The sequence below is a fragment of the Choloepus didactylus genome, chromosome 18 (genome assembly GCF_015220235.1).
Source record: "Choloepus didactylus isolate mChoDid1 chromosome 18, mChoDid1.pri, whole genome shotgun sequence".
Lineage (NCBI taxonomy): Eukaryota > Metazoa > Chordata > Mammalia > Pilosa > Megalonychidae > Choloepus > Choloepus didactylus.
In genome coordinates, this window is record NC_051324.1 from 56,370,049 (window position 1) to 56,385,607 (window position 15,559).

Below are 15,559 nucleotides of genomic sequence, written 5' to 3' on the forward strand. Positions count from 1 at the left end.
AAATTAAACCTGGAGATGGGTAAGAGGGGTCAAGGGAGACATCTCTGAGATGGTGACGTTTGATCAAAGACCTAGAAGAGAGAGTGTGCCATGTGGACACCTGGGGGAGGAGCATTCCAGGCAGAGAAAACAGTGCAGAGGCCCCGAGGCAGGAGCCCGCTCAGTGGTCCACCAGGAATACAAGGAGGACAGCATGGTTGGATTAGAGTGGGGGAGGGGGGATAACGGGAGACTGTTGGAGGGTGACAGGGTGGGTGTGGGAGAGTGGGATTGTATGGAATTTATAGGCCACCATAAGGACATTGCCTTCACTGAGATAGGGAGCCACTGAAGGATTTTGCGTGGCAGAGAAGCATAATCTGACATTATGTCCTAAAAGGATCACTCCCCTCTGAGTCAAGGCACTGACTTAAAACACCAAACATTTAATCCTTTATCCATGTAAAGATGTCTCATGAGGTTGATATAATGTCCATTTTATTTTTTCTTTACTGGTGAAGAAATTGAGACTCAGAGAGATTAACTTTGCTGGGGTCACTCGACTGGTAATGGCAGAGGTAGAATTTGAGCCTAGGTTTGCTGGATTCCAAAGACCACGTGGACAAGGAGAAAAGGGAGAGCTCGAAAGATGAGGGATTCTGATGATGTTGAAGGGATACTGGGAAGAGGAAACAGAATGATGATCTTTATAGAAACAGACCACGAAGTTTGGTCACCGATTGGATGTTTTAGGGAGAAATAGGTGTCAACTGTGGAATTAGAGGTAGGGCTGTCTTCTAGGAGATTGGTGGCTCCCTTAACAAAACAGGAGAATCCAGATTGGAGTAATAGCTGGAGGGGCGTGACTTCCTACAGGCCGAAGTTGAGGTACTGGAAGGAGATCAGTGGAAATATCTAGTTGATCCAGAGAGGAAAGAGCCCGAGAGGAGACCTAGAATCTCTCCATTGTGGTTATGGTGGAAGCCGTAGAGATGGACATGTTTTCTAAGAGAGGAGAGGCCAAGCAAAGAACCTGGAAATGTTTCTGCTTTTACTGGAGTAGGGAGTAGGGAGAAAGAAGAGAGTCAAGAGAGAGTTGGGGGGAAAACCAGGCAGTACAGCACCCCAGAAGCCAAGAGGTGGAGGGATTGAAGGCGGTAGAGGGGTGCCATAGTTTGGGAAGGGGCAGTGAAGGGAGGCTGCCCAGTGAAGGGCCAGCAGTTAGCAGTGGATCCACCTGAGTGGCTGAGTGGCCATGAAGGAGCAGAAGGGGCAGGGCTGTTGGTGCTGACAGACAGAGCCGCCAAGGCCCACAGCTCAAGAAGGGACAGAGTCAAGCATCGGTTTGGCGCCCAGTACAGAGGGAGAGATCAAAGGTACGAGGTCTGGGAGAGATGGGATTGAGGGCAAAGGTGAAAAAGTTACCTTGGAAGGATGAAAATTCACTCTTTCGGAAGAGAAATGTTGTAAAATTTTACCCTTATGAACTTGACAGAAGAAAGATGGAGAAATCTATTTTGAGCTGTTTCTGTCTCAGGTTAAAAAGGAGAATTAACACCAAGCAGTACATTAACACCAAACAGCAGCAGTGAGTGTCACGAAGCCTCATCCAGGAGGTTGGTTTCTCCAGGTTTTAAAAGTCGTGCCATTCAGGCGTGAGCTGGCCACACCAGGGGGAATGGGGGGAGTGAGCAGGTTTCTTTCTTCCTGTGTTAATCCTGGAGAGACCAAACATTGATTTCAGTTATTTTTCCCCCTCTTCTTATATCTTTACCTTTACTTGATATCCTTACTTTTACCTTAAGTAGCACCCATTTTTACACTTAGGAAGTAGACCCCTCCCTCCCCCTTTTTTTTCCTGAATGCAAAACAGCTCTGTAGGTTAGCTTTTATCCTTACCAGTCTCTGAAGATAGAGTGGCTTATGTTTAGCAGTGTTTGTTTATACCCTTACAGTTAGGCCAGTGTTTCTTTTCACATGGCCAAGAACTTTTTTTAAAGCGAAAACCTTGTCCGCTATCGATTCTCATTATAATAAGTCACTTTTTCATGTTGAGCTTTCATTGCAGGTTTTCAGATGATGCTTTTTTGTTTTCATTTTGGAAAATTTCAGCTGTGTGTAAAGTAGAGAAAATAGTAAAATGACACCTTCCCAATGTTCCCATATCTGTTCCCCGTATAGTTTTTTGTCTGTAGTGTTTTAAAGCAAATGTCAGATTCAAATGATTCTTTAAGGAAAAGAATCTACAGAATAGGTCATTGTTAAACCTGAGAAGCCTGCCAAGCAGCAAGCAAACTGCTTGCCTCTGTCAGAGCTTGCCTCTGTCAGAGCTGTCTTAATAGTTGTGTTTTTGCATAGCCTACAACTTGGCAGAAGTGTTTTTTCCAGGTATCTTACTTTACTTAGAGGATGGGAACGGAAAGTGATTAGGTCCTCTACTGACGTGTATCTCCTCCTTAGCTGGTTGTACTGTGCTCAACCAGAACCTTTCTGGTGCACGGCTCCCTTTGGGACCCAAGGCCCCAGTGTCAGGTGACCAGTGGACAAGCCTGAGAAAACCAGAAAAAGCTACGTCTGAAGATGAGTCCATGGGAGTGAGCAAATGCTGTACAGCCAAGATAAGCTTATGAACAGGAATTTAAGTCATTGGACTCCATGTCTTGATTCTGGTGAATTGCTAGAATTTGACAGTGTCCTCTTAACCTGTGTTTATCTGTGACACCTAAGTGGCTGAAAAGAACAAAAAAGATGCCTTCTCTGCTGCTGTATTTTCTTTGGAATGTGATCTTGCTTTCCCTGGCTTGCATGGCTCCAAGGCTGCGTTGAGGGAACTGGGTTATAATTGCACTTCGTCTGCTTTGTTTCAGTCGGATGAGCGTTGTGTGCCTTTATTTCCTGTCTCTTGCATCAGTCTGTTTATGAGAGTGTACCAAGAGGTGATTAATGGGAAAGATAAACATACGCTCACTGACTGAAAGTTCCTCCTGTTTCTTAAAACGTTTTTGGTTTAGTGAATTGTTTGTTTGCTCCCCACAGACCACATATGGTGTGTGTGCGTCTGTTGTGAACACCGTACGCCCTCGTGAGGGAGCTGGGCTTGTTAAAACAAAGTCAACATGTGATAAGGCTTGAAAGATTTGCCTTCGTTTGAGAAGCCCGAGTGACTGGGAATGTTGGACAGCTGTTCGTCTTCATGAGCAGAGCCTTTAGACCCTGGTACTCTGTATACAAAATCTTATTACAGTATTTGCCATCCTGGCCCCAGCTTTGAAGTTCGATGCAGCATGGGTGGACAACCCTGAAGGTCTTGCCTGTGTATTCAGGGTCCGTTTCGTGCCACCTCCACCTCTATCCACCCCAAGGAATCAGGAGCTTCCTCCTGATTTGTATCCAGGAAAGTCTAGGGAGGGAGAAATTCTGCTATTTTTAACTGCTACAAATATAAAATTGACTTTGAGAAAAATATTTTTTTGCAATTTAAAAAGTAAAGCCTATTCTTATAGAAATTTTGAGAAATTCAGGAAAAGGGGTGGGAGGAGTCATTTGTATTTCCAACAATGAATTTTTTTTTTTCTCTTTCCAGTTTTTTCTATGTGCATTGGAGATTTCCCCCATAGCTACATTAATACTCTATGTACAATGTTGTCTATTTTCATAAAACATTTGTACATGTTTTAAAAAGTCATAAGCCCTTTTTGAAGCCTTAATTTTCTGCCAAATGAGCATTCCATTATTAACGATATTAAGGAATTAGGTCGTTTATAAAGGTGATTTGAGCATCTTAGTACAAAAGTATTTTCTATATTTTATATTATTTTAAAATAGATTTTAGAGAAATGGAATTAATGGGTCAAAGGGACTCAAAGGGAAACAACACTTGAAGGCTTTAGGATCACCAGATTGCTGCCCCAAAAGGTGTTATCCATTTACCATCCAGTCAGATTCTCATCAACAACAAAATCAATTCTTAAGCCATAGTTTTGCTCTTCCTAACAGGAATGTCTAGTACCAGTCTGGGTGTATGACCAGGTGGTGATTTGGGTTTGCGATCTGTTGGTGGCATAACTTACCCACTGTGGGTTGTGGCTGGTTTTCCCTGCTGTGTCCCCCAACTTAAGTGCAAATTTCTTAACAGCAGTTCCATTTTGCTCTCAGTTCTCTATCCAGTCTCAATGTCAATCATAAGAGCTTTTATTTATGCCTTTTTGTGTGTTGTATTTTTTAAATGCCTTCACATACCGTATCTCATGCAGGCAAATCTAAGTTATGGGTACAACTTGTTACTTGGTCCTGGAAACCCTCTAGGAATCTTGACATTTTAGAATCTATCTGATGATGTCTTTGTTGTTCTTTTGCACAGATCCAGTCCTGCAGGTTCCAACACACGTTGAAGAGTGAGTTTTTTTTATTTGCTTCAACACTTTCCTTTAATTCATTTTCTTACTTATTCAGTCAATATTTATGAAGCTGGTTGCTTGGGAGTACATATATGCATAACTGTAAGGTATAATAAGAATGAGTGAGACATATGAAGTCTTAGAGGTGCTATGCTAGAAGCTGGGATGGGAGGAGGGAAGGGATGGTGAGTTCCCTGGGAGAGTGGGGGCGATGGTATAAAAAGGCTTACTTGAAATGAAACATAAGTTGTGGTTTGAACTTAAGTTCTCAAAGGCCTCGGGAGGGGCTAAGGGTCTTCAGATCGCTCTCCCTTTGCTGCAGAGAGGAACATGGATGTGATCTGCTACTAGAGTGTGTGTGCTAGAATAAGAGTTGGATGTTGCTTGTATGAGCCTCAAATGACAGTGCATCCTAAGTAGAGAAAAGATTCAGCATGGGGCTTCTCAGTGACTCTAGTTATAGTTCAGTCTTTAGCAGATTAGCTTTACAAAAGACCACCTCACATCAGCTTCGTGGAAGCTACTGACCAAGAGATCTTGTACCTTCTGCCAGGCAGTCTCTCTGATGTCAGGCCTTCAGAATCTTTTATTGCCTTCAGTTTAAAAATAAGTATTCGATGAAAGCAAAAGGTGGATTTGTTCTACTGGTTTATGTACCATACCATGCTATTAAATGTTGAAGTTCTGTACACAATTGACATGAGAACTGAAAAGTAGACTTGCAGGTTCCTTTTTACTTATTTTACCCTCATCCAGAGTGCTTTGACCAAATGATGATTTACTCTTCTGTGATTTTATGCTCCTTTTCTCCATTCAGGTGTAGTATACACCACCAAAGAGATATGCTATTTATCTATAGCTGAAGTGAGAGCGCTGTGGACATAATTGTTTTATTCATGACTTCCCCCTCCCCCCAACGTTGCTTTGATATTTTGCCCTGTGCGCTGGACTATAATTTATCATTGATACTTATCGCTTAAACTCTAGGCCTGCATTTCTCCCCGATCCCAACGATGGCAGCCTGTATACGCTCGGGGGCAAGAATAATGAAGGGCTGACGGTGAGTGTATTTAACTTCTTTGTCTACTCTGAAGGTTCTAAACTAGTGATCCTCCACTATTTCTGTACAGTGAGATCAGCTGGAGAGCCTATTTAAAAAAAAAACTTCTGGGGATTCACATTCAGTGGAGTGGGGTCTGGGTATCGATACCTTTTCCAGGCTTCCTAGATGAGCTTTTAAATATGCAGCCAGAGTTCACAAACTCTGACCTAGACCAGCGGGTTCTCATGGCCCAGCCAACGCACTGGAAGGATATGACCCTCCCTTTAGTAACAGGGTTTGCTCTGACTAGTGATTCTCAAATGTAGGGAAGGTGTGTAGTTTGGAATACTGCTCAACCACAGCATGTTCTCTTGTCCTCTTGTGGACGGGGTTGGGGGTGGTGATGGTGAGGCAGGGCATGTGCTATTCACCCCCACCTCCATTTGCGAATCTAGACCAGTGTTCCTTAACCTCAGCTGCACATTGTAATAACCAAGGGAGCTTTTTTAAAAAATACTGAACCTAGGTCCCAATCCCAGAGATCCCAATTTAATTGATCTAGGTCACCAGGATTTTTAAAAAGCTTCCCAGATAAGAGTTAGTAACAGGCCTACACACATGGTCACCTGATTTGACAAAGGTGACACTGAAGAACAACGGGAAAGGGTCTTTTCAATAAATGGTGTGGGTCAATTGGGATATCCATGTGGAAAAAAGTATCTTGACTCCTACTTCATACCATATACAAAAATCAGTTCCAAATAAATTGCAGATCCAAATGTGAACAGTGAAACAATGAAGTTTTAAGTAAAAAAAATGAAACAGTAGACATCTTTATGACCTTAGAAAAGGTAAAGATTTCTTAAACAGTATTAACAAAAATTACTATCATAAAAGAAAAAATTGATATATTGAATTATATTAAAATGAAGAACTTTTCTTCACTAAGAGACACCATTAAGAGAGGAAAGAAAAGGCAGGCCCCTTCTCTCTCTAGCTAAGCCAACTTGAAAGGTGAAATCACTGCCCTCCCCCCTACGTGGGATCAGACACCCAGGGGAGTGAATCTCCCTGGCAACGTGGAATATGACTCCCGGGGAGGAATGTAGACCCGGCATTGTGGAACGGAGAACATCTTCTGGACCAAAAGGGGGATGTGAAAGGAAATGAAATAAGCTTCAGTGGCAGAGAGATTCCAAAAGGAGCCGAGAGGTCACTCTCGTGGGCACTCTTACGTGCAATTTAAACAACCCTTTTTAGGTTCTAAAGAATTGGGGTAGCTGGTGGTGGATACCTGAAACTGTCAAACTACAACCCAGAACCCATGAATCTCAAAGACAATTGTATAAAAATGTAGCTTATGAGGGGTGACAATGGGATTGGGAAAGCCATAAGGACCACACTCCACTTTGTCTAGTTTATGGATGGATGAGTAGAAAAATAGGGGAAGGAAACAAACAAACAGACAAAGGTACCCAGTGTTCTTTTTTAGTTCAATTGCTCTTTTTCACTGTAATTATTATTCTTGTTATTTTTGTGTGTGTGGTAATGAAGGTGTCAGGGATTGATTTAGGTGATGAATGTACAGCTATGTAATGGTACTGTGAACAATCGAATGTACGATTTGTTTTGTATGACTGCGTGGTATGTGAGTATGTCTCAATAAAATGAAGATAAAAAAAAAAAAGGATTGAACAGGGGTCCACTTCCAATTCTAATTATTCTACCTGAGAGTCTGATTTGAAAGTCCTTCTTGGATTCTGAGATACAGAGCTAAGTCTGGCCATTCTGGGAAAAGCTAAAGAGAGCTTAGAGCTTTATAAAAAAAATTTTTTAATTGGTTTTTTTTTTTTTTAAATAGAGAAGTTGTTGGTTTACTGAAAAGTTCTTTAAAAATACAGCATTCCCATATATCCCCCTATTGTTGACACTTGGCATTAGTTGGGTACCTTTGTGACAATTGATGAAAGAATATTAAAATATTACTGTTAATTATAAAAAAAAAAAAAAAAGAAAATGCAGGCCACAAGGTATTTGCAATACAGATATCCAACGAAGGATTCACATTCAAAATACAAAAGAACTTTTATGGATATTTAAAAAAAAAAAAAAAAGACGCCCCAATAGAAAAATGGCAAAAGAGGATGATATCCAAATGGTCAATAAACGTATGAAAAGGTGCTCAGCTTCATTAGTCATTAGAGAAATGCAAATTAAAATCACAGTGCTCCCCTACTACCCATACACCAGAATGGCTAAATGAGAAAAATGGAAAGCAGGTTATATACCCAACAGAAATGCTTGTATATGGTCACTGAAAGACATGTACTCAAATGTACTGCGGTGCTGTTTATAATAACCAAACCAAAAAGGGAAAACTATACAAATCTGTATCAACGGTAGAATGGTAAATAAATTGTGGACTATTATGCAGTGGAATACTGTATGTCAATGAGTGTGAACAGTCTGCAGCCCTGCGCAACAACACCGATGAATCTCACAAACATACTGTTGAGCAAAAGACGACAAACAAAAACTACACGCTGAATGATTCATTTATATAAAGCTCAAAAACAGGAAAAACTAGTCTATGCTCTTTTGAAGTCAGGATAATGGTTACCCTGAGAGGTTATAACTAGAAGAGGGGGCATGAAGGGGGCTTTCGCCTACTGGAAGTGTTGTATTTCTTCATTTGGATGCCAGTTACATGGGTATGTTCACGTTGCAAAACTTAACTGAGCTTAACTTACATGTGCCTTTCTGTTTGTATGTTATGCTTCAATAGAAAGTTTAAAAGGCCTGCAAGTGATTCTAATGTCAGTCAAGATGGAGAACCACTGATCTAGACCTTAAGTGGATTATGGTTCTAATTTGTCTATTTTTTATTATGTTGTGAATATCTGTGACTGAAACAGATGGGAGAAAGGCAGGCCTCGTGTAGAGCTATGTGCACCTTCCTCCGGTGTGTTTTGACTTCAATATCTCTCTCCATTGGTTTCTCTGTCTTAAACAGTTTCAGTTTGCCAGATACTATGAGTGTTTGCATGAGTTATCTCATTTGAACCTCTCAGCAGCCCTCTTGGATATATGTAGGATGCCGTGTTCCGGGTGAGAAAACTGAGCCTGGAGAGCATACTACCCTACCAAGGCCAAAGCTACAGTGTTGGAGTCAGGATTTGAAGAGGCCTTTCTAATTTCCAAAGGACACTTTTAACCCCTACCCTGTACATCCTCCTTAGCCGTGGTTTAGCATCTCCAGGAGCAACATACTTCCCAGCTCGGGCCTTGAATTGGGAGACCTGGAGCCATGCTCTGCAGAGATCCTGGGACCCCTGTGACCTTTCATACTGGAAGATTTGCAGTCATTTGTAATTCTCAAAAACACCTGGCAGAAAACCCAGTCATTACAGCCTCTCTGCAGCGGTTTTCCTTTTCCAAGGCTTAGTTTGGAAATGTTGGAGAAATCCAAATTACTGATTTTTTTTTTTAAGTTCTGTTCATTAAAGCTAGAGAGAAAATTTCTTTCTTGGAGAAGATGGTGACAGTGTTGTAGAAGCCTGGAGTTTCTATAGAAGCAGATATCTATAGAACAGTTTCAAGAACACAGAATGTTCCAAAAATAAAATACACTGAAACAAACATTAACCAAAAGAACACGTCAGATGTCAGCTGTTGACTTAACTCAGAAGAATTTTTTAATGATGAAATACAGTTGAAACATTTGGATTCCTTTGAGTTTCTTTTCTTGCACTTACCATAACTTCTTTTAAATACTAAAATGCTTGATTCTTCTTCTGTTTTTCAATAGAGAATTATTTGCTGAAGAAAACATTAAAACTCCTTTTCTTTGTCAGATTCCTATATTGCCCATATAATGATGACCTCTCCTTTCCCTCAAAGTCTGAGACACTGAGGTGGCTTCTCTTCAGAATTAATCTCAAGTTCCATGCCCACTCTAAAAAGCAGTGTTGTTCTGCCCAGGGCTGCCATCTCCGGGTCAGTTTTTCAAGATAGGAGACTGTGTTCTTCCTCCCGTAGAATTTCAGAGGTTGTGTAAAGTTCCCTTTGGGGAAACTTTTCAGGAAGGGTTTGCTATGGACAGGAGTCCTTGAGGAGGCCTCTGCATCCTGGTGTCATTGAGTAAAGGAGTTGGTGTTTCCCAGAGCACAGGGACCTGGCAGTCAAGGGGTTGTCGGGTGCGGACACGACACCTGGGGCGCCCCCTTCCTTTTGGTTTCCAATTAGAACTCTCCATCTGCCATCAACAGTGCTTCTCTCTTTTTAGCAGAATTGGGTAACAGAAACAGACCCTCCAGGAAAGTTGTAATAATTGCACAAGACTTGGTTAACTTTTTTTTTTTTTTTTTAAGAAACTTCCTTTTACCATCCCGGAGTTGGTCCAGGCATCCCCATGCCGAAGTTCAGATGGAATTCTCTACATGGGTAAGAGTTCCTGTTTTCTGTGCTTAGACATCTGTCTCTTTGAAAGTTAGTCTGGGAAACGTGCTGTGGGTGCTGTTCTGCCGGATCAGCTGACCAATTAATAAAGGTCTCCCCGCCCCCATGGGAGAAGAATTGACACCATTAATATGGTTACTCATTTAACAAGCTTTTAGCTGCTGTGTTGACTTACCCCTAGTGATTTAAAGATTGCAACATACCCAGCAGCAGTTGGATGAAATTTAAAGTGAATACATAGTCTGAGCCAAGAAAGGGAAGCCAGGCTCTCCTATTAATTATAGGGCTTTCTTGGTATTTCCTGATACCAGAATTTTTGATAAAAACAGCACTTAACAGCTTGCCTACATAAGCTGCCTCAGACCTATAGGGGTCACATCTTTCAAAGCATCAGATCACCTGCTTTTCTTTTACCATGTTGCTGCCAAAATGTCAATAAAAATGTATTTGCAACACAAAGGAGAGCTGTATTTATCTTGAAATCATAGTAGTAATAATATCCTGTATTTATAGGGCAGCTTTCTTTCTAAAGAACCAGAAGTACTTATTGTCTATTCATGCCTCAGGAGCTTTATATGTATTTCTGGGTCTCAAATGCAGGGTGGATTTTAAGTTTTTGCCAAGAACACTGGGGCTTAGCTCCTTTCTCTGCCTTCAGAATGAGGAACTTCTAGCCTCAGGGGAAGTGATCAGCTCGGGCTTGCTTTCTTTTGACTTGGCTCTCCCTCCAGGATGAATCCGGGCAAAGTTGGACCCTCTGTGTCACTGCCTCGTATCCGGTCTTCCAGCTTTGACCAAGCTTCATCACTTGTGATGTAGTTGGGATATTGTTTTTAGCATCTTTTTTGTGGTGCTCTCCTGAGTGAGTTCATTAAACATAGTTAAGAGCTTGGTGATTGCCCAATTCATCCACTAGGGTAGTAGCTGGGCTGTGCAGACTGTAATGGTCCTTGAAAGAACCAGATGCACATCATACCAGTTGGAAAAGGGTTCACGGTCACAGCTGTTTGATGAAATTTTCACTCCATCTTCAGATCTTTTTCATAGTGAGATGTTTTTGTTGAAAACAAAGTTAGGATCCGAGGACAAGTTTCACACATGTGGAATAGGCATGTATGTTACATCTGTTAGAGCCAAGTGTAGCTTTAGCAGATTTTAATGCCCTGTGATCTTCCCTGGCATCTCAATACTCCACTTCCAAGAGACCATTGAAATAGGAAACTTTAGCAATATGTTAGAAAGATACAAGTGACCAGAGGCCATGCCGTGTAGGCTGCCATTGGGTTTTCCATCACAGTGTTTGCTCAGGCTCCACTTTGGCTGATCAGTCAAAGTAGAAATGTACAGGTCGCAATGAATGTGTTGGCCTTCAGATACTGGCCCATGGTACTGACTCTCCATTCCCAGGATGCTTTGTTGTATATGCAATAAATATATATACTTTGAGGTTTCCTAATAGTGTCATTTGGCTGAGCTGCCCACCGTTCATACCAGCTGATCACCTGTCCCAGGTTAGGGGTATGGCCTCTGGCCAGGGAGTAACTTTTACTAGCTGGGGACAGGGACTGAGATAACTTTGGCCTCTTTAGCCACAGGTGCATCACACTCCGCTGACCAGTCACAGGTACCAGCTAATTATAGTTGGAACTGTAGATCCTCGTTACACGTGGGCTAATTAGTAGGGAGGTTGAATGATGGTTACCAGAGAGATGAGCCCCTTTGTGCATTTCTATATTTATATAGATTGCAGGCCATGGGAAAATGAGTGCCCTTTATAGGCAAGAATTTTCATATTTAAGGCTACCACTCAAAGCAGAAAAATTTACCTTTAAAGTTCGGAGAACTTTTTGTTTTCTATGATTCAATTATTAAGTTTAGAGAACATCTTATTCCATGATTAGGTTAAGTAATTACAAAAGCTAATGGCCCAAGAAATATGATCTTTGCATTATCATTTACATTCAGAGCATCCTAGAAATGTCTGTGACACCATATGAATTGAGACCTCTCTCAGCACAGAAAACATCTTGGGCTGCTAGTTTGGCAGTGCTTTTTTTCTTCCACATAGGACAGGTGTAAATGACAGTGTGTCCTTGTGACCTTTCAGGTAAAAAGCAGGACATTTGGTATGTGATTGACCTCCTGACTGGGGAGAAACAGCAGACTTTGTCATCAGCCTTTGCAGAAAGTCTCTGCCCATCAACATCTCTTCTGTATCTTGGACGAACAGGTAAGAAAGGATGAATGTGTATCACCTAACTATTTCCAGAAGAGATCCGAGTAGCCTTCCCACTAGTCTCCGCTAGGTTCATTATGAAGCAGCCAGAGCTGGCTCCTCCAAACACAGACCTGATCACATTGTTCCCCTTATAAGACGCTTCAGTGGCTCCCAATTGCCCACAGGATACTGTCCAAACTTTATACCGTGGCCACAGAGCACCTGTGATGCACTACCTCTTTAGCCTCATCCGTCCCTGCATTTCCCTCACTTAAGCACTTTCCAGTCAGATGAACTATCTGCAACTCCCAGAATAAGCAGTGCTTTTTATTATTATTATTTTTTAATTTGCAGTAGTGTTTGTAGTCCCTCTTCACCAAGTATGCACCTTTTTACCTAGCTGGCAAATGTCCTCCCTTCCTCCAGATCTCTGCTCAAAAGTCACCTTCTCTAGGAGGCCTCTGCCCCAGCCTCTCAGCTCCCCCCTACCCAGGGATCTCCCTTTTTCCACACCCTGGGCACACAGAATAGTTGGTACAGCACAGCTTGCCTGTGCTCCCCATGCTGTCAGCTCCTTCAAATGTCTGGGACTTTAGTATGACAAAGCCTTTCTCTTGTCACATGGATAGCCTGGACTGTTTTTTTTTAGGGAGGATCCATTTGTAGTAATTTAGATAAGGTCAACAACTCACTAGGTGCTGTGGTAATGGGGTGGTGTGTGTCCTCCAGAGTATACCATCACTATGTATGACACCAAAACCCGGGAGCTCCGGTGGAATGCCACCTACTTCGACTACGCAGCCTCACTGCCTGGGGACGACCTGGACTACAGTAAGTGCACCCCACTTGCTTTAGGAGGTCAGGACCTATGAGGAGGTGATCACTTCAGAAGGTGGGGTTTTCTGTGAATACACTCTTCCTCTCCAGCTCCTAGACCTGCCATGGACTTGTAGTAAATGCCTGCAGTCCTTGTGGAGGGACCTGTATGAGGATTCTGGAGAGTGACCACAGTAAAGTGATGGAGAGCTTAGCCAGAGGGAGCCTCATGGCTCCCCTCATGAGTCCCTCTGTCAGAAGGAACTGAGCACAAGTCCATGGAAAGCAGAATTAGACAGCCTGAAACATTAGCAACCCAACAAGAAGGCTGCTCCCTACATGTGGCCCATCCCCTAATTATTTCTCTAGTTAACCTTCCTCCAGCACAAATGAAAACTAAAAATCAGTTTTGCCTTCTGGACACTGGTGTGTGAAAGTCTGACAGAAATCTTTGCCTGTTTCTGGTCTAGGTTCTAGATTTTGTCCCTGTGCCTGTGTTTGAGGGCTCCGTTTGGAGCCAGACATGGGCAGCATCAGTGGTCAGGTCTATCTTTCAGCTTAATTGGCAGGTTTTAAATGATTGCTACAAAATGCCAAATTAGTAGACATCTCTGTTGGCTCCTTTCCCCTCAGTATTTATTGCTTCTTGAACAGAATAGTACAGATCAGCACCGAGGGCATTGCCTGTGGGAGGGCAGTCCTGCTTTAACGTTTCTAAGCCAGTCAGCTCGCAGTGTGTTATAGACAGCCTGAGCAGGTTCATTGGAAACAAGAGAAATTGTTCAGAGGAGACTTGAGGATACTCTAGAAGTCTGATTACCTCTTGCCAAGCAGCTGCAACTTGCCAAGACAGTAGAGGATGTGGTTTGTGGATGGGCAATTTGCAACATCTTTGTTTGTCTGATCTGTGCAGAGATGTCCCACTTTGTGTCCAATGGTGATGGGCTGGTGGTGACCGTGGACAGTGAATCTGGGGACGTCCTGTGGATCCAAAACTACGCCTCCCCCGTGGTGGCCTTTTATGTGTGGCAGCGGGAGGGTCTCAGGAAGGTGATGCACATCAATGTTGCGGTGGAAACCTTACGCTACCTGACCTTCATGTCCGGGGAGGTGGGCCGCATCACCAAGTGGAAGTACCCGTTCCCCAAGGAGACGGAGGCCAAGAGCAAGCTGACGTGAGTGCGGGGAGCTCAGGGCACACGCAGGCAGCGGTGGCCTGACATCTGGCATTGCTGCAGCGAGGAAACCATCCATGGAATGTGGGAGGAGGGCAGACATCTCTGAAGCCTGCAGAGATATAAAGAGTCAAGGCTGGCTCATTCAGAAATCTCAGAATATAGGAACTGGGGTGCAGAATCCTTTGACATGTCAGAATTCTTGAATCTTAAATAAATTAAAATTATGTGTGGGGATAGGAAAGAGACTGCTGGTATAACCATGGTACAATTTAGATGTATCTCAAATTGTGGGACTAGAGGAGACCTTTTTTTTTATTTAACTTTATTTTCTAAATTTTTATTTCAAGTTATATTTGTCTTTAAACTCAGAAAGTGTTACATTGTGTGTGTGTCTAAGATTTATTTAGCAGGCTTGTGTTCTCCATCCCCACTTGTTAACTAAATCACTTAAACTTGCTGAGCCTCAGTTTCCTACTTTACAGACTTGCGGAGAAGGTCAAATAAGATAATGTGTATGAAATGTTCTATAAATTGTAAAACATTATTCAAGTGGAAGGCATTTATTGAGAGATACTCAGATAATTCAGTAGATGGTCCATCCCACACTGGCTGTTGGCAGTATCCGGAGTGTCTGGAGGGGCAGCTCCCGCCATTGTCAGGCAGACTCCACATACAAAGCCACACCACTGTCCTTTTCTTGGTGCCCCAGTCAGTGGTTCCATCCAGCCATTTGGAATTTCTTAGGCATCCTTTTTGCTTCGAGCCTCCCAGTTAACACAGTTGGCTGTTTCTTGGGGCTTCTGTAGAACCTCTAGAATCCTTAACAATTTTACAAGCTAGGATGGCAGTGATCTTGGTGCTAGCTCAGTTATCAAAGTATGACAGTCAGGGTAGGCTTTAACATTTTGGCAGTGGTTTCTAAACATTCAGTCTGTCTGTCAGATGGCCATTGCACGTGGTCTTTCCTATGGTGTTTGGCCTGGCCATGATGAAGATGAGGAAACCAAGGTCTAGATTTCTGTAGGCAGCAAGTGACAGCTGGGACCTGTTCTCCTGGTCCCCAGCGCAGTGCCCCTGCCCTTACAGCCTGCTGCTTTCCTCCATGTGGAGAGTTAATTTAGTTATGCCTGGGGGTAGTATTTGGGGCTGTGATTCTCTCCAAAAAGTCTCCACTTGTAGGATCTGGAAATTAAATGGCTTTGGAATGCATGTATCTATTTTTCTCCTAGGCCTACCCTGTATGTGGGGAAGTATTCTACCAGCCTCTATGCCTCCCCGTCGATGGTGCACGAGGGGGTTGCTGTTGTGGTAAGTCCACTGCAGGGTGCTCACAGATGCAGCGTCCTCACCGCTCCTCTTCCATTTTAGCAAAGAACAACTGAGTTATATATACCAACATCCTGTTGGTTAAGAATGCAAAACACAGATCTTAAGTCCTCAAAAACAATTTCTGCACAGACCACATTTTATT

The 15,559-nt window shown here is 42.7% G+C and overlaps 1 protein-coding gene across 3 annotated transcripts in view; it reads left to right on the forward strand.

The window, feature by feature from the left end:
- ERN1 (endoplasmic reticulum to nucleus signaling 1) overlaps positions 1 to 15,559 on the forward strand; it is a 101,555-nt gene that overhangs the window by 36,890 nt on the left and 49,106 nt on the right. For all 3 annotated transcript variants that reach the window (XM_037808480.1, XM_037808481.1, XM_037808482.1), the window contains exons 3-9: positions 4,340 to 4,373; positions 5,364 to 5,436; positions 9,789 to 9,861; positions 11,984 to 12,106; positions 12,824 to 12,925; positions 13,824 to 14,085; positions 15,318 to 15,396. In XM_037808480.1, coding sequence (XP_037664408.1) covers positions 4,340 to 4,373; positions 5,364 to 5,436; positions 9,789 to 9,861; positions 11,984 to 12,106; positions 12,824 to 12,925; positions 13,824 to 14,085; positions 15,318 to 15,396 — 746 coding nt within the window. The remainder of the gene's footprint in view (positions 1 to 4,339; positions 4,374 to 5,363; positions 5,437 to 9,788; positions 9,862 to 11,983; positions 12,107 to 12,823; positions 12,926 to 13,823; positions 14,086 to 15,317; positions 15,397 to 15,559) is intronic.